This window comes from Eubalaena glacialis, chromosome 19 (assembly GCF_028564815.1).
Source record: "Eubalaena glacialis isolate mEubGla1 chromosome 19, mEubGla1.1.hap2.+ XY, whole genome shotgun sequence".
NCBI classification, from domain to species: Eukaryota; Metazoa; Chordata; class Mammalia; order Artiodactyla; family Balaenidae; genus Eubalaena; species Eubalaena glacialis.
The window spans coordinates 22,907,285-22,926,835 of NC_083734.1; the positions used below are offsets into that span (position 1 = coordinate 22,907,285).

Here is a 19,551-nt window from a genome sequence, read left to right on the forward strand (position 1 = left end):
CCTGCATTGGAAGGCGGATCCTTTTTTTTTCTTTTTCTACATTTATTCTTTTTTTTTTTTTTTTTTAACATCTTTATTGGAGTATAATTGCTTTACAGTGGTGTGTTAGTTTCTGCTGTATAACAAAGTGAATCAGCTATACATATACATATATCCCCATATCTCCTCCGTCTTGCGTCTCCCTCCCACCCTCCCTATCCCACCCCTCTAGGTTGTCACAGAGCACCGAGCTGATCTCCCTGTGCTATGCGGCTGCTTCCCACTAGCTATCTGTTTTACATTTGGTAGTATTTATAAGTCCATGCCACTGTCTCACTTTGTCCCAGCTTACCCTTCCCCCTCCCCGTGTCCTCAAGTCCATTCGGAAGGCGGATTCTTAACTACTGGACCACCAGGGAAGTCCCCAGACATTCATTTGAAGTAGACTAAACTTGTCCAGCAAGTCCTTGGGAGTATCTTTCTAAGCTGTATTATCAAAGCAAGACTACAGTCTCTTGTTGTGTATGGGGTCATCTAGTGGAATTCTATTCCTGTGGTTTGTTTTTGACTAGTGATTTAGCCCCCGTGGGTTGGGATGAAACATGGCTCTTTGTCTGCAAACAGACAACAGCAGAGTATTTTTTCAGGAAAATGCCTTAGATGCCACTTGGATTGAAGACCGTGTCCCATTTGCACGTTTTGATTTTTAGAGAAGCAGGCAAAACACAAGCAGCTGCCATTGCAAATAAGTGGAGCAGCCTCTGAGAAGGGAGAAGAAACCCCCTTTTTAGCGCATTTGGGCAATTAGCACATGGCCAACATGTTTGGTACCTTTTTGTTTAAATTCATTGTGGGACTTTGTATTGCTTGACATTTTCTTATACTTAAACTTTTTTTTTAAATTTTATTGTGGAAAGAACATTTAACATGAGATCTACCCTCTTAAATTTTTAAGTATACAATATATTATTGTTGATTTTTGGTACAGCGTTGTACAGCAGATCTCTGGTGCTTATTCATCTTGTGGACTGAAACTTTTGTTTGACATTTAGTTACTCTGTGTTTCAGTATAATTTGACTATTTTTTTCTAATACGCCTCACAATATTTAAAAAAAAAAAAGGCAGCAGATGACTAAACAGTTTCTTACCTCTGTGACTTTCTCATCATCCTTCTTGCTAGGCAGGCTTCAGCCAAGGTATGTTATCTACTTCCTGATCTTCTATGTAAGACTTTCAAATTTTTTATGGGAACTGTAGTTGCAACTTATTCGGCGTCCTCAGGTCTTATTCACCAGAGGATCCAGATATTAGAGCTTTACTAAAGGAAGCTCCTGGCCTAGATATACCCTTCTTAACTTCCTTTCACTTGAACAGCACCTGCACTTGACTTAAGCATAGTAGGAAACCTATATATTTATATATGGAGCACCTATATATATGGGAAATGTGTGGATTTTTTTTCCTTCTTTATCTTCTTAGCATATAAGGACTATGTCCTATTGCATGTGAATTTTGTTGAGGGGAGGGGATTTTTGCTGTCATTTTTTAAAGGTGATTTGTAGCCAGTTAGCAATTGTCCTTAGAGGAGAAATGAGGAGTTTCTTCAGTCTTTTTCTTGGTGCAGGAGTAGTCAGGGTAGCTGGTCTGCACTAAGAGAACATTTTATTATTATTCAGACTTTTAGGACTTAATTCTTTTGTCTAAGATTCCATCAGGCCAGCTCTTTAGTGAGTCAACCAATATTTTACATGGATTAATCCTGGAGCTCAGACTGTTATCATTCAGCATTCCTTTTTCTCTGTCTTCTTCCAGCAGGCTCAGGGTTTAGAGCCCGAGGTGTGTGTGTCTTTTTTCTCATTCTGAAACCCTAGTTTTAGCACTCTCTGGTGCTGGTGATGGAAAAGCTTGTTACACTAAAGCCTCTTCCTGAATGTATTTTTGATGATTCATCAAATCGTTTGACATTCACGATTTTACTTAGCTTTGAACATATTAAGTAACTCAGAATAATCTGGAAACAAGTTCTTTAGTCAGCCTATGTATTTGATCTTCTAAAATATTTATACAAACATATGTAAAGTGTATTATCCCATAAACTCTGTGGCTATGCATATGGCTGTGCATATTATGACATTCTGGGAGTATGAAATTTAAAACTCCAAATGATTTTCATAAGTAATACATATTAGTGAACATAGTTCATTTTTTTAAACTTTTAATCTGTGATGCAAATAAGAAGCACCACAATTGATGCAGAAGATGGAAGTCCATTTTGTTGTATATTTCTGTACATACATGATGGGTGAAGACTTGGATTGGTGTTTATTTCCACCTACTTCTTACATGGAAATCCATACTTTAGTTAATTTGAATTGCACTGCACTTTCTCTGCTATTTGCTCCTTGTGAATTTGGCCCTCTATGTTATAATGTTTTAATTCAAGCATTTTCCTCTTCTCCTGTCTCACATCCAGATGAGGTCGGCTGTGTTCTCCCCTGATAGCACATGTTTTGGCCATGACTGAGTTTTGGCTGCTTGGCACCTTCAGAGTTTAGCTGTTGGTGGGTGGCCTCTGGACCTTCTTTTCATGAAGAAGTTTGTGAGGAAGTTTAGAAATCAGAAGCCTTCTATGGGGCTAATCAGCAGCCCATTGCCATTCTTGAGGATTCTGATCATCTTTGACACCCAGATATTAGACCCTTCTTTGGCTCGTTCTGAGACACTCGAAAGTCATCCAACTTGCAGCATTTTTTTAGCAGTGGGAGCACTTGGTTGTAGTTAGCAGGCCAGAATGACCTATAAATAAATAAAACTCTACAGTGCTTGCTTCCTTTATGCAGGGTAGTCTGCTGATAAGATGCAAGCATCTGGCATAAGAGAAGATTCTCAGCAGGTTTAAGTGCTTTCCTGTATCCATGGCTCAGCTTCTGGTCTCTGCTGTGTTATTTTGGCACTCTAGCCTTGGAAGATTGGAGAGTCGAGTTTAAAACTCTCAATATACCATTAGGGTAGCCCAAGGTCCCTTCTTGTCAAGGAAGACTAGCTGATTCCAGGGGGAAGGAAAAGCAGAATCTAGGGCACCTGTAAATCCCTGTAGTTTTGTGCTGTGGGTTTGTAGCTAATTATATAGCAGGCAATAGTAATATGTTGTAGCTCTCTTGGCATACTTGTTTCAGAAAGAGCAAAATCTTCCGGCAGAGCCAAGAAGGGGCTTTAAAGGGGCTTTAAAGGGGCTGCAAATGAATGAAGCAACGATCATTTTATTGTAAATGAAAGCTCTGCAGTGGAGTCCGGGCATCTGAACTGCAAGAAGGTGGTGGGGGAGATGCCAATAGAAATACATGGTTCAGATGTGTTTTACAGCTCTTGATTTGGATTCTCCTGCAGAAGCATAGTCACTCAAGGAGACCACCACTGGTCACAGCCAGTCAAATTGCTCTTTCTCCTATGGTACTGCTGTTAGTGACTGCTAGTGGGTTATTCAGCCGACCTCTTCTGATTCTGCTTTGCTGCCTGATTTCAAAAGATTTGCCCTATCCTGGCTCTCAGTCACAGCTTGATGTAACCACTGCTTGTTTGCATGCATCCCCATCGTTTTCATATAGGGTCTTTTTTTCCCCTTCCAGTTAGAAGGCAAAAGAATCAGGAGCATTTTTATATGATAAAAGATTTATGTAGGGCCAGCTAGAATCAAGAAAAATGAAATTCAGCTGGAAGGGATGGTAAAAGGCTCAGAGAACTTGTGACTGCCAGAGAAGTTGGTGTTCCTTAAATAAAGAGGGTTCAGCCGGCAGGCAGCAACTCTGACTTTGCTTTCATATTGAAGCAGGCTCTCCAGCCATTCTAGACAGGCAGGTCAGTAAAATCAGAGGTGACTTAATGCCGAGCACCTCAGAATTCAAAGGATTTCTCTTGTCCTTTTTTAAATTTAGTCTATATTGATGTGGAATGCTAGCCTCAGGAGCTGAGATGAGAAAATGCCAGGTCTAGATTCTGGTTTATGACACCATATTTAGCAGTGTCCTTGGAAAGCTTCCCCTTTGGTTTCTCAGTTACCACATCTGTAAAATGGAGCTAATCTACTGGAAGGAAAATGATTCTAATATTTTTCACCACATTGTGAATGAAGATTCATCATCGTAAGTGCTCTGAAGAGCTGAAACAGGTGTCTTACAAGTGAATTTATACTCCTTTTTTGTATTTGAAAATGCAATTGATTGCCTTATCAGAGATTGAGAAATTTGATTATTTTTGCGTGATGAGTATGCAGTGAAATGTGGCAGATTTTATTTTATTTTTAGCTGTGTAAGTGGGATATTTGACTCATACAATCTCTATGTTAGTTGGTTATTTTTGTGCAGACCACTGAGCTAGCTTTCTACTGTATCACAAGAGTGTGCAGCATGCCACATCGGTCATTTTCTTAAATTGATCAAATAGCCCCTGTATAGAGTTACAAAATATATAGATGATTGTTATGGACATGGCTAAGTATTTACCTGGTAGTAGAGAGTTTAACCTTCCTTCTCTGCTCGTCTCCCTGACAGACCCACAGAATCTTATTCTATTGATACCAAAGGGGATAAGCTGACTCTAAACTTACCTCTTACGTGATTGATTTGAGGCCAGTCCTTTAAAAACTGGAGATGTTGGGAGTTTTGTTCTTATCCCATACTGTGTAGATGGTGCATGATTCCTATAACAAAGCAGCAGGGGGCTTCCCGTGAGAGCTTGAGGATTGCTGATGGAGAAGGGCTGGCTTTTTGTTAGTGGTGTTCTTTTCAATTCAGGCCTTTTTCTGCTGAAAACTTGGCCCTCATCCTGTGAAGACTCCCTAAGGGATTAGAGTAGTCACAGAAGCAGTGAGACCATTTCATTAGTGTAAAAAATTGGTTAACAGTTGAGAGAGATTATACTGGTTTCTAAATTCGAGAAACCTGGATGGAAGGCGCCTGAGATTGCTTTGGTTGTACGGTTCTTCTCTCTGAACTGAGGCTTTTAGTTTAGAGACTGTGCAGGTGGCCCTTTTCTTTAGACTCCTTTTTATATCTTAAAAGGAAGACTTTCCTATATTTTCATTAGCATTTACTGTTAGTTTTCTGCTTCTGCTCTAGAACCTGTGTGTACTTTTTGTTTGTTGATGAGGGCCAAGTGCATTATAACTAAGGACCTCCTGTAAAATGAAACTCATTCCCCTGAATGAGAGGCTCAAAGACTCCAAACAGCAATGGTGCGGGTTTTTGCACTCGGAGGTGGCTCTTGCTGCCTTATGAATTTGCTCTGGGATACAGGTTTGATGCAAAGAGCATTGCTACTCACAAATCACGCAAGGTATACAGTTTGTGTGCAGCGATATGTCACAGCTCTTTATTTATATGGCCGGCTCAGTCTGTTCTGCTCCTTTCACTGCCATGGAAAGTGCATCATTTTCCTCCCACTCTCCTCCTTCCACATACCATCAGCACCACCCACTATGTTCTGCCCATTAAGTCCCCTGTGTGCCAGAAAACCCCAACAATGATTAAACGCTGATAAAAGAGTGTTAGAAGGTTAGGATAATCAACCCATCAACCCCCTTACAGGACTCCTAAATTGTGGGTGGTAAGTATAACTTTTCCCTTTTAACATTGAAAATAAGGGTTTTTTTTTTTTTTTTTTCAGTTGAGGAAATGACTGAGGTCAAATTAAAGGGGGGAAAATAAAGCGTTGGTGTCAAAGACCAAAGAGAATGCAGGAGACTTGCTTTTCACTTTCCATTCTTATCCTAGTCTTTCTTTCACGATTTGGAAATATTCTTTCTCAGGAAATTCTAGGGCTAGCCAAATTTAGGTTAAGGTTTTATTTATGGAAGGCCTAGAGATTTTAAGCTTACAGCAATTTTTAAAAGTCATTATTGCCCTAAATTCATTTCACTTAAAAAATATTAATTAATTCATTTTTAACAGTCTATACCACTCTAGTCATAGAATCATTAATCATCACATTCCTGCATGCTTTTCAGTTCCTTTAAGCTCCTATGGCACAGAGTACACTCCTTTCCTACACCACCTCCTACCCCCATCCCAGCCCAGTCTACAGGAGGAAGAACAGGGTTAAAGAGAGTTAGAAAAGGGAGCTGGGAACCCAGATGCCTGGCTTCTTTTCTCTAGAGGAGAGTTTGTAGGTTCATCACACATCCTAGAAAATCAATTAAGGTGGGAGAGGCTGTGGAATCAACTTCTTTGAACCTCCTTATTGCATTTTTAGTAAAATAGGAACAAGTTAAGAAGATTCTCTAGGAATTTTGTTGAGAATTATATTTCTTGTTGAAGCTTAAGATAATATACCATATTATACAGCTTTAATTTTCATGAGCCTGCGGTTTATCCTTACTCTGAATTATTTTTTTGTAATAGAGCTATAAAAAAAACTCCATGGTAAATACATTTTGACCCTTTCCATCAACAGCTGCTGTGGTGAGGTAGGTCAGGAGGCATGCCTCTTTGGAGGCACCCGGGGGGTTGAAGGGTAATGAGCACTTAATTATGTCTGCCGAATGCCAGAGCTGCCAAACTGGGGCTCCTCACGACTGGTCTGTATCTGCTCCGACAATTCTTTTATTATGGCTTTCACTAACCTATCAATAACTAACTGTGGTTGTTTAATTACAGAGGGAACATCCCCACGCTAAACAGGTACCGTATATTTAGTTTTTTTTGTTTTTTGTTTTTTCTCCAATTAAAAGCAACTTTTAGGAAAATCAGGGAAAAAAATAACACTACACTTGACAAGCTAACATGTTATCTTTCTGCTAGGGAGTCCTGAGCTCCCCTTTGGACATACTAAACTATTTTTTCTGTTTGGAAAACATGTCTTCAGCTTTTCTTCAGCCATTCAAAAAGCAATGCTTGAAAAGCCTCAGTATGGAACAGCTCCCGTCTAGCTGTGTACAATAGGGGAATCCTCTGCCCGATGTTCAGCTTTGCTGTAAACATCTTACTTTGCTAAGTTCTCTGTTTGGGGCTTTCAGAGGAGAAACCCTTACGGTTACTCCTATCCTGGCAAATTGTTCATCAGTTTCTCAATTTATAGTTTCTCTAATTTGCTTCTCCTTTTAGAGGAACACACATGCAGAAATAGCTGATCTCATGTTTTATCAGTTTGTTAGCTATTTTTCTATAAAGTGTTATGATGCTATGAAAGTCAAGTTTTATTTCAGACCTGTAATGAGATTACATTGGAAAAGTGTATCTGAAGTTTTGATGGGTGTAGCCCTGTGAAACGTTTCCAGACCAGTATAACACAAGTGATATTTTAATGTTTTGAGTTCCTTCTCCTCCTGAGCCGAGCAAGGCAACACAATGCAAGTTTGAGAGGATAGCAATTCTGACTGGAATCCGCAAAGTGCTTAAAGCCGTAACACGCTGGTGCTGACGTCTTTGTAGATGATCAGTTATTTGTTGAGATATTTATAGGCTTATGTTTATTTTGTCCCTCTCCCTTTAAATATTAAGTAATCAAAACTGTGTATAGCTTTTGGCATCCAATTTGGATGGGGAGAGGAAAGGGAGTGTTTTGTTTGGTCCCCTTGTCTGCTCTTGAAGAGTGGGCTTGCTTCACTCCTGCTTGCCTTTAGCTGTCCTGGTCCAAGAGCATAGCAGTGGGGGAAACTGAAATGTGAGTATTTCCGATGGGGTTCAGTTGAGTGAAAAAGATTCTTAACCCCATGTTTGCCACAAACATAGACTGTTAGCGTCTTCAGAGGGGGTTCCCTTTAAGGGTTATCTGGATTCTCTTTCCTGTCTAATGCCAGGCAGGAAGAAAAGATACAATGCCTCACAAACTTGCTCCTTTACGAAATATATATGGTGATCCTAGAAAAGGATGATAGCACTTCTGAGTTCATACAGCTCTGAATCCCAGTTTCTAGTGAGCACCATTGCTTGATGTGTGTTTCATTTGTCTATTTCATGCATGGTATCAATGGTTTCCTCTCCCACTCTACCTTCTAGTCCCTGGTACTGTCAAAAGTTGAAGTACTTTTTCATGGTCATCATTTACCAAAGGAATAAAAACCGGGAGTGTCAGTCTCTAATGGTCTGTGTGAGCAGCACTCCCATTCTGTAAAAAATTCCATTGCCTTTTATAATTACAATTTGCAATGGAGTACGGCATGTACCCAGATCTCTAGCCCACCTTGCTGGCTCTCTTCCCCCCTGCAACACTGCAGGCATTGCACTTCAAGGAGATTTTTGAGCAGCTCCCCAAAGTTCAAGTGCCATTGCCTTGCTCTGAACGTGCTTCGGATCAGTATGCCAGTAACATGTCAGGCAAGTCCTGGAGGCATCCTTTAGTTTGGTCCTTCCTAACAGGCTGTCCTGATTGACTGGGCATCACAAACACTTTACAGCAGTATCTCTCAGTACATACTGCTGAGGTGCATCAAGGAATATCCAGATTCATTATGTTTTTAGATTGAACAAATCAGTTCTCTTTGAGCATCTCCATTTACACTTGTTTGTCATGCTTACACATACTTTGAAACCCATGCTCTGCCCTTTTGTATCTTGCTGGGTTTCATTAAGGGCTTTCAATGAAGATATGTTTACTTTGGTATGGAAATATGTTTAAATATAAAAAAGGAAATTTTGCAAAACTGTCTCTCTTTCAAAAAGGGAGAAGCTGTAATCCTCATAACTGCGCTCCCCATCAGCCCATTCAAGGAAAAAATAGATACCTCATTAAAGTTCCTTTTACAGATTGTTACTTGTTTCTCTCTGATGAGTTGTGGTTTTTATAATGATTTTCTAAACCATTCCAAATGATGTAGAGTTGTTGTTGACATGCATATATCTATCTGTGAATACTTAATCTATTACAATTCCTAGAGAAAAATGCCTTAAGTGTTGCCTAGTTACAACTCACTTGGCTTGTTTACATCCTTTTAAAAGAGAGGATGTTTTAAGGAAGGGGAAGATGCAGGATGGTTTTTAACCCCTATGTGCTATTCATTCGTTAGACATGTCATGATGTCATGGTATTAAAACCACCATGATATTCCTGACAGTCCTTAGATTTTTATGTGGAGAAATTTGGGGGGGGGGTTGGTAAAAAATATTGTTTGTGTGAGGGGAAATTCCAGTGGAAGGGTTAATGTGAATCTAGCAAGACAGCCTTATCTATAGTGGGTAAAATACCAAACCTGCTCTGCAACCTGACCCTACTTCAGTTTCCTCCCAGCTCCTTTTCCCTGTTGTGACTCTCCCAGCCCTTGTTCCTACTCTCCTTGTCTAATGCACTTGATTGATTTACCATTTAGAATGTCCTTCTCCTCCAACCTCAACCACTATGGCATGACTCATGTAGCTAGTGTCAGTGACGTGCTGCTGGACAACTCATTCACTCCACCGTGTCAGCGGATGGGCGGAATGGTCTCTTTTCGGACTTTTGAAGATTTTGTCAGGTAAGGCACCATGGAACTGTGTCTATACAAGGGGAGCCTTGGGCGTCTCAGATTTCTGCCAAATGAATAGAGGTCCCCTGATTAGCCATGGGCCAGCTAAGGAGATGTAGCCCTTGCGGTATATGCTCTGGGAGAGGTGTAGATCCTTCCCTTTCCACCTCTGTGCAGACTCTACAAGCCTCTACTTGTTATATGAGCCTGGTCAGAAAAAAAGAAACAAACAAAAACCATCTTTTCCTTAGTAGCTAACACAAGAAACTGTCTGCTCGGTGATGAGTGAAATGTCAGGAGAAATTAGACACAACACTAGAGTGAGCCCCACCAGAGACGATACATCTTTTGATTAAATGCATTCAGCATCTATCTCTTGATGTATACTGATGCACTACCCTAGGGGGAGGGGTAATTACATTGGTCTGTCACTGCTCTAGTCCCAGGCTCTTTCTGTTACTTTAAGACCGATGATGACAGCAGCACTGCTCATATCTTACATATGAAAAAAACAAAACAAAAAAGCTTCAGATCATTCTTTTTTAAAAAGAAAAAATATATATGGTTTATTCAAGTTTAAACAATCCATCCTCCTAATTTCTGCCACTTGGTGAAATTTTGCATGTCACCCCTAGCCACTGATGATTCTATTCAGTTGACAATTGAGTGCAGGGTAGGATAGATTATTCTTTTAGACAGAGCTGGCAATGGCAGCGTTAGTTTCCTGCCACTTAGATTTTCTGCCACTTGGATTTTCATTGTGGGTGTTTCTTTGGTATTTTTCAGGATCTTTGATGAAGTGATGGGCTGCTTCTGTGATTCCCCACCCCAAAGCCCCACGTTCCCTGAGGCAGGTCACACATCTCTATATGATGAAGACAAGGTATAGTGTCCTCTTTGGGAGACTGCTTTGCTCCTTCAGATACAGGATTTGTACTATATACTCTCTTTCTGATTGTAGAACATTGTAGGGAAGAATTCATCTGTTTACCCTACTTGATATTATTTAATTTTATATGCCTCATCAAAGTATTTTTAGAAACAGGTGGAATATAAATTCTAACCTAAAAATAAAAACCACTGCATTAATCATGGAATCCATAGCGTAGAATGAGGCCGTCTGTATATCCATTGCAGCTGCCTCTAGGTCTCTGAATGTTGTTTCAAAGACTTGAGCTTTGATTGCTTTAATTCTTACTCAGTAATGGCTTGTATATTTGCAGAGCAGTGCTTTCGTAGTCTTCAAGGAATTGTGGACTTCAGACAGTAGAAAAAATAGACATTTTGTTTAAAATTTTGTCCTTTTATTAAACCCTTCTTTCCCTTCTTTTCATTTCTTTGCAAACACGTCCTGTTTTTTCCCTACCAGGTTATTTTCCCATGGTTTGATACTTCCACTGTTTAGAAATATGTTATATGGGAATATGTTCAGATGGCTTCTTTCACTCATTTTCCTTTACATTCTGTGAAGAGATATTGCAAATGGTTTCATTCCCATTCTATTGGTGAAAAAGTTGAGACATAGTGGTCTTCAAGTTCATATCAAGCCAAGATTTGGGGCCGCCTTTAGCTAATGCCTTTGCTGCCTTATTTTTTCAAAGTTAGGTGTCTTTATTTAATCTCCATTGTGGGTGTTGGGCAGTGGTTTCATTTTGCTTATTCATACTAGCAGAAGATGTCCTGTGGGCCATATCTGTTTTTCAGGTATCCTACCAAGTACTATAACTTCTCTCCATCTCTGTATTAGCCAGCCTCCTAATTTCCTTGCCTTGTGTTCTTGGGTTACAGATCCCCAGGGATGAACCAATTCACATTCTGAATGTGGCTATCAAAACTGACTGTGATATCGAGGATGACAGGCTAGCAGCTATGTTCCGAGAGTTTACCCAGCAAAATGTAAGTCCTCAATTGGATGGAAACTGGTGATGGCCACTTTCCTTCTCGCTGTGTGTCATATGCATCCTTTTATCAGTTGCTACATATAAGGCCTATCACTGATAACGGCTATGTCTTTCACATAGTTCTGCTTGTAGGGGTAAAATTCCGAAGTGATTCAAAAGTATAAAATACATATATTTTTTTATGTCAAGAAATTTAGACCTCAAATGTTTAAAATGTTTTAAGGAAGGGAAGTTGTATTCCTTAATCTTTTCCAGAGCTCCAGTCTGGAACTTCCAGTCACCTGCTGAATTCCCCTTGGTGACTTAACTCTGCATGTCTAGGCCCAAACTCCCCTCAGGCCCCCTCTGAGTCCTTCCATCCCAGCCTTGAAAATATCGGTTATACTTCCATCCTCCTTGCAATTTTATGTCACTTGGATATCTTGTGTTGACATCAAACTCCATATAGTTTAAATGTAAATTCCTGTCATTTTCCTTCACCTCTTCTGATTCCCCCTCTCCCCTATCAAAAAGCTAAACAAAAACAAAAAAAACCAAGTAACCAAACCCTTTGCCCCCAATCATGCAGAAATCATTGACTTCTTCCTTTTGTTTGCTGTTCCATTATTCTACCCCTCCTTTCCTACCCACCTTTCCTTCCTTCCTTTCTTCCCTCCCCCCTCTTTTCAGTTTTTAAATTCCCACTGCCATCTTTCTAGTTTAGACCCTTCCTCACCTTGTACCTGAGACACCGCGACAGGTTTGCTTGTGACCCTCATTCTTCCCCTCCAGGTAGTTTCCATTCTGCTCACTACCACGGAATTAAATGTCTAAAGTGCCCCCTTACCAAGTTATTCTCCCACTCTACAGTGACTCTCTCTTGCCTTCAGGATACCTCCTTACCTTGATATTTGACATCAGCCTATTAATGAAGGCTAACAATCTAGCCTTTGCTGTTCCATGAAAAGACCTAAGTCTTTATCTCATCTACCTTGTTTGCTTGATCTCTTCTACTGCCCCTTATCTGGAATGTTTTCCTCTTTCATTCTTTCTTCCCTCCCTCCTTCCCTTCTCTCCACCCCGCCCCCCCCTTCTTTCTAAATCCTGCTTGTTTTAAGAACTGTCTCAAAATTTCCCTCTTTTATGAGGACTTCTCTGCGTAGCCCTAACTAAAATGTATTTTTCTCCCTTGAATTTCTAATTGGTCAGCATAAATTGATTAACAATAATAATACTTTTTATTTTTAAAGACTGTCTGTATAAATTTTTTTATTTGCACCTTACCACAATCCCATGCGGTTAGATTAGTCAGGAATTATTTCAATTGTACATGTGGGAAAAAGCTCAAGCTCGAGAGATTAAGGCCCTTTAATCACCAGCTGGTAGATGATAGAGCAAAAACTAGAATTTAAGGCTTTGATGCCAGCTCTAGGGGGCACAGATCTAGGTGCTTTAGTAAATAATACATTCCTAGCCCTGAAGATGCTTAGAGTCTAATGTTCAAAATGATCATCTACAGTTACATTTGATTACGATATATGACAGTTGCCAAAGTACCCTTCCTCAGCTGCCCTTAATGACAAGACCTATGTGTGTTCTTTGAATGGAAAGCACCTAGTCCGTAGTGCTTGTCATAAAGAAAGAACTCAATAGATTTTTAAAAATTTAATTCAGCAGTATAAACAATTAGTGCCATAGGCATTCATATCATATAACGCTAATGGCTGATACCCAGGAAAAGATGGTAATTTTATGCTTAACGTGTGTCATAGCATTTTCCCCATGATGCTGTCACAGCACATGAACTGACCGTGGGATTGTGGTGAGGAAAGGTCCTTCCAGAGAAGTAAAAGTAGGAGTCACACCTCGGAATTTTTCCTTAGAAGAGAAATCTAACTTCCTTCTTGCCCTTGACTCATGCATGACCACATAAAATTAACCTGAGACCAGTGACCAAGGTGACCTTACTTGGAAGAGTCCTAATGTTGTGCATGGCTACTAATGCTGTTGCTTGATGGAATAATCTATGAGAGTTTCTTCCCAGGTTTTGAGGCACTAATTGCCCACATTTGATTGTTTTGACCTCAACTTTAGGCTTTTTATTACCCTCAGTTCTTTCTAAGTGACGTGTATCATCACACATTGATTTAAAGAGGCAGTTTCTTCATTTTCACTATGTATATTTGTAACATTAATTGATGATAAGAAATTACCTTTTTCCTTTACTGGACTTGTAAACTGAGGCACAGAGAAACCCAGAGTCTTTGCCTGTGGCTGTTCAGTAGGGAAAGGGTAGACTGTGCCAACATTCCAAGCTTGAAGAAGCTATTTAGTGCATCACGTGCCGTGCTTACCCAGGCATATTAGGCATTTTCACCTACTTGTTTTGAAAAAAATATAAGAAAGAAAAGGAAGCAAAAGCAATTTTTAAAAAAGCTGAAGTGATAACTAGTTTTGTTTTTCACTTCATGATCATGCTCCTAGCAGTTTAGAAAAAGTTTTTTTTTTTTTTTAAAGCACACATTAAACTATCAAATAGGTTGATCCAAATTGTCCAAATAATCTTCTAGTCCCAGCATGTCTTTTTTTCTCTCATAGAAATTAGGATCATATATTTGTAAATGACTTGTGGAGGAGATTGAAGCAGCCAGTGTAAATGGAGTTTCTCCAGGTGCTGACGCCTAATCGCTGGGTAATAGCTGTGGACTTGCTGTGAGACCCGCATTATTACAATGTAATCAGAATCCTGTTGCTCTGCTGTTATTGTCAGCCACTTGTGGAATTTTTAAAGCAATAACAATTTTGATTTTAAATTATGGCATTATTAAAGTTATTTTCTTCCCTTGCCAGAACATAGCTATTGATGCTTGTCTTTGAAGGACTTGGCTGTAGTGGAATTCTTTGTTGGTGTCAGAAGAAATGTTTCTGTTCCTTGGCACACTGAGAGTCAGAGAACCACCAACCGCCCCACCCCACCTCTTTCTTCCTCCCTCCCTCTCCCCTCCCTTCCTTCCTTCCTTCCTTCCTTCCTTCCTTCCTTCCTCCCTCCCTCCCTCCCTTCCTCCCTCCCTTCCTCCCTTCCTCCCTTCCTCCCTTCCTCCCTTCCTCCCTTTCTTTTCTTATACTACAAATACTTGGTTATTTACCCTAATGGGTATGATACCAGTACCAATTTTTTTTTTTAATTAATTAATTTATTTTTGGCTGCATTGAGTCTTCGTTGCTGCACGCAGGCTTTCTCTAGTTGTGGTGAGCGGGGGCTACTCTTTGTTGCGGTGCGCCGGCTTCTCATTGCAGTGGCTTCTCTTGTTGCGGAGCACAGGCTCTAGGCGCACAGGCTTCAGTAGTTGTGGCACACGGGCTCAGTAGTTGTGGCTCGCGGGCTCTAGAGTGTAGGTTCAGTAGTTGTGGGGCACGGGCTTAGTTGCTCCGTGGCGTGTGGGATCTTCTCGGACCAGGGATCGAACCCGTGTCCCCTGCATTGGCAGGCGTATTCTCAACCACTGTGCCACCAGGGAAGGTCCCCCAATCATTTTTAAATGTAGTTAAACCAAAATTTATTTATATTTGACCTGGGAATTTATTATTAGGAAATTAATTTTTTCCAGTTATCTTTTGCTTATCCTGTTAATTTTGTTACTAAGCAACGCCATAGTGAAAGTGGAAAAATAAGAGGAAATGGCCCAGGGATGTGCTTGTTTATGAGGGGTAGCCAATTTGGATTTAAAAACTATATAATATCAAGAAAGTTAAGAATTGGCTTATGGATATATCTCTCGGTTAAAGAATGTGATCAAATTAAAGTCTGGGTGTAGGTTGTGAAAGTCCAAATATTTTTTCTATTTGTGTTATTCATGTATGTTTTCAGGTCATTCAATGGGTGGGATTGCTTTTCTACTTGCTGCCATGTAGCCCCTCTTTATTAGGGACCTTTAAGAGCATGTCTTTTACTTAGTTCATTAATCTGTTTCTTTGTCTCTGCCTTTTGAGATGAGAGAGCAGTACAGGATAGAGGAAGGCTTAGAGCCAAAGGCCCAAGACTCACGTAAGGGGCTGTCTTGAAACTGCTGGTCTCTTCTAATATACTGCTTGCCTGTACCAAGTGGAAGTATGAATAATCACTAAATTTAAAAGCCTGTTAGACATTGTTTTTAACAACTTTTAAAGAGAATCTTTTTTAAAATACCTTCATATGAAGTAGGGAGGAAATGTTTTAGAGCTGAAAAGGTTAGGATTTGTTAGGTCGAATTCTGGGAATGCTGTATCAGATGGTAGGTGATGTCTATAGTCTAAATAACAGTTTAGGACTTGAATTTTCCGTTTTATGGAATTTCTTCTTTTTCCTCTACCTGATTTCATTTAGCTTCTATATCAGTATTGATCTTCACATTTAAATACATGCCCACCAGTGTAATTTCTATAAGCAGAAATTGTGTTAAGGTCTACTTTGATATGTATCAGTCCTTAGAGAATTTAGTTGGCCTCATGTGACCTTTTCTCCTCCACAGAGTTCTCTTTCAGTTTTGTCCAGGTCAATATTTAAAACCTATTCTGTAAGTCTTATTCCCAGGAGCCAGGTTGAGATTTGTTTATTTGCAAATTTGAAGATACTGAGTCAAGACATAGATATCCAAAACAGTGCTTAGTGCAATCACAGCCTTCTGAGGACTGAATGGGCTAAAATTTAGGATGAATGGAGATCTCATCTAGCTTCTGTTTTTGCATGTTTGTTTGTAGAAAGCTACCCTGGTTGAGCGTGGCATCCGGCGCCTTACTTTCCTGGTTGCACAAAAGGTATTGGCATGTGAATTATGCATCTCTTTAATATTTCTTATGCTGCTGCTAGAACTTTAAAAGTGAAAAATGGAATTATAATCATATGCTTACTTGTAGAATTTATGCAAAGAAATAACTGTTTTGGTATAAATTTAATCAAGAAAAAGCATTAAAGTCATCACCTTTTACTCAATTGGTTTTTAATTTTATTAATAATTGACCTCTTCTTCTGTTTTTCCTTCCTTTCTGTCTTTTATTTGAAAGGATTTCAGAAAACAGGTCAACTATGAGGTGGATCAGAGATTTCATGTAAGTAAGAGCAACAGTGGTGAAAGATTACTTACTGTTTTATCTGTTACCTGCTGATTATTTAGAAGGGCTGGTCTGATGTTTGGTCCCTCTTCTTTGAAAAAGTATTATAATGAATATTCAGTTCTTCTATAGCGTATTCAAACCTTTTTTTTTTCCTCCTTTTTTACCCTATAATGAATTCTCAGTATATGTCTGAGAAATAGTTAAGAATGAGCACATGCATTTATCCAGATGAATAAGGTAGAAGCAGGAGCTAACTAGTAATTTCTTCTGTGCACACAGCGAATCAGTAATCAAGAACTGCCAATCGTACTTGGGGTCTTGGCTTCTACCAAAGATGGATTCAAGTTCTGTTACTGAGAACTGTCAATTCTGAAGAACAATCATTTATTATTTAAAATGCCTTAACAGAGCCCAAGTTGGTGTTTTCATCTTACATTAATTCTAGGAGGAGGAAATAAATAAAAATTAAGTTGCTTTTTCTCCCATTTAACTGAGTTAACTACTAATATTTATGAGTTTAAAATTTTTATTGAAAAATTTTAATAAAGAGAACTAAGTTAATAGCCTGGCATCTGAACTGTGGTGTATATGTGTATGATCATACGCAATATGATTATAGCAGTGAGGTCAAAAATCCAGTTTGCAGTCAAGATGTCATTCTCTAAAATGGCTGATTGGAGTCACAATATTTCTTTAAAAATTGATCCTAATGTGGTGAAGTAAGATTCCAAAGGATATTAAGAAGTCTTAATATTTCTGATGAGAATTTTATTTTGTTTTGTTTTTAGCAATTAAGATGATTAAGTTAGTTTTCAAGCCCTGCTCAATGGCAATAATGAAGATAACATTTGGGATGCTGGAAAGGACTTCCTAAACTCAAGGACCTGTGTGTGATTGCTTTTATTGCCCTTTTGTTTATTAGGTCTCTAGCACTTGACATTTTGTTTTCCTTCTCACGGTTCACCCTGTTGGTCTAGTCTATAGAGAAACAAGAGAGCCTAGCGTGCAGGCTAAAGAGCTAGGATTTTCTAAAACGCTTTAGGAAATGTTGTGGACTCCACAACGGCCCCTGTGTTATTGATGTCAGGAAATCAAGCAGAGTGCAGATATATATCAATCAATAACTGTAGATAGGAAACTGGAGGCAGTGGAGAAGTATGAGGAGCTTAAAGAGAACCCTGGGGCTTTAGGAAGAAAAATAAGGAGCTTAGAGAATAAAATTGATACTTGGGGATAGAGTATGAGAGCCCATGAATAAATACTATAGCTGGTAGATGCTGATCAGAACTCAGGTAGACATGCTGGATCTGGGCAGAGTATTGGGCTAGGTTCTTTAGTGTTAATGTGATTTTTTTCTTTTGTAACTGACTTTGGAATAATACATTATTCTGGGGAATAATACTGAATTTGTAAAATTGTTTTCCTTTTTCGTAATGGTTCAGACAGAGTCTTCATGTCTATAGCACATGAACTGGTTTTTTATAATAAGCATTCTATGATAAATTAAAACTCTCCACTAAAAATTTTTTAAAGCCGAAGCGCTTAATTCTCATGGACCTTGTTTTTTTTTTTTTTTGATACTTTCTATCTTTGAATCTATATCCTGTCCTAGAATACATCTATAGATTTAAAACATTTTTTCTCCCTGCTCTCTTAATATTTCTGGATTTAAGTTGAATAGGGACATGTCTAAGCAAAATCTGCTAGGAAATGAGCCCAGCAGGGGGTCTTTCTGGGACTTATTGTACAGTTTCTATTTGTAGTGGCATCAAATGGGAAATCAGTTAAATTATCAAGTGACTTGATTTGTCATAAGTGTAGGAAAGGTTGTTTTAGGACGTAGAGAACATTAAGGTTTTAGGTATGGACTGGATTTGCTCTGAAGAATTGGATGGCAGAGGAGTTAGGGTGTTTTTATGTTAGGCCCCTGAGAAATGATTAGCGGTTACGCAGGGGGCAAGGGCAACTGTTGCTGAACTCTGGCCAGGATCTGCAATATCCAGGAAGCCTTGGCAGGAGTTGTGCAAATCTGGGGCTCACTGTCATGGTGCTGCTCTGAGTTCCTCTGTTGGTGGTAGCTTGAAGGACGCTTAGCCTCTGTCATGTCATCTGATGTGTGCTTGCTCCATAGTTAGTATAGTGTGAAAAAGTGGAAGCTTTCTGGGAGTGTTAGAGATGAATCCCTTGACCTCTCTGGCTTCTTGGTAATCCGCTGTGATGTATGCAGCCTCCCCTGTTCTACACTGCGAAATCCCTATATTATCGAGTAGAAGAGGGAATGTGCGCAGGAAGGGGCAAGGAGAGGAGGAAGGTTACCAAGTTTGGTTCAAGAACAACATTGGCTGGTGTGGAAGGAGGCAGCCGTGCTGTTACATAATCATCGTCTCTCAGACTGCTTCAGAACCAGAACAAGGCAAAAGAGGGCCAGACCGCATGGGGGTTCCTAGAGAGTGTGTTTATTGTTAGGTGTTTATTCACATGCCAGCGAAGGCTGGAATTATTTCCAAAACTTCGTTGTTTAATCACCACAGTCCCCAAAGAGCTGTTCAGCCGAATGTCTGCTGCTGCCTAAGCCTCTTGGTTCTACGTGGAGACTGTTCTGAGCGGGCAGTGGTCACCAGCATTAAGGAGGCTTGGTGTTGAGTCTCTTTCCATAACCATCTAATTAAATCAGGTACCCATAATGGGACTTGCATAATTGCTTAACATTGATTATTTAAACAGAAAGTTTGAGGAAAAACAAGTCTAGCCTTGTAAATATCTTCTTCATATTAAAAAAAATAAATTGAAGCCTCGAAAGCAAAAGAACAGGCTCTTTGAATTTCTGCAGCTATATAAGCTGCAGTTCTCTAGTTTTATGAGTATTGTCTCTGTCCGTTTCACTCACATTTCAGATCTAGAATTCCAAAAAGTGCAGCAGAAGGTGTTTAATTGGAATATAAGTATTACTTTATGAAGCTTTCCATATTGTTTCCAGCAAAGTTTTGTTAAGGATACTGAAATGCATATTTCTCGGATTTCTTATCCTTTGCCGCCTGAACAAAGCATTAGGTCTAAACAACGTGATGAGGTTCCAGATCACTTTTTCATCTGTAAGTTTCCTTTTGTTTCTTGTTTGTAAGATTTCATGAAATTTTAAAAAATTCTGCTGTAAATCACCTAGGAGA

The 19,551-nt window shown here is 39.4% G+C and overlaps 1 protein-coding gene across 4 annotated transcripts in view; it reads left to right on the plus strand.

The window, feature by feature from the left end:
* ACACA (acetyl-CoA carboxylase alpha) overlaps positions 1-19,551 on the plus strand; it is a 231,396-nt gene that overhangs the window by 112,448 nt on the left and 99,397 nt on the right. For 3 of the 4 annotated variants that reach the window (XM_061177170.1, XM_061177167.1, XM_061177169.1), the window contains 6 exons: positions 6,631-6,654; positions 9,279-9,422; positions 10,200-10,296; positions 11,202-11,309; positions 16,031-16,087; positions 16,334-16,378. In XM_061177170.1, the coding sequence (XP_061033153.1) occupies positions 6,631-6,654; positions 9,279-9,422; positions 10,200-10,296; positions 11,202-11,309; positions 16,031-16,087; positions 16,334-16,378 (475 nt within the window). The remainder of the gene's footprint in view (positions 1-6,630; positions 6,655-9,278; positions 9,423-10,199; positions 10,297-11,201; positions 11,310-16,030; positions 16,088-16,333; positions 16,379-19,551) is intronic. The other variant, XM_061177168.1, reaches the window with a different exon arrangement.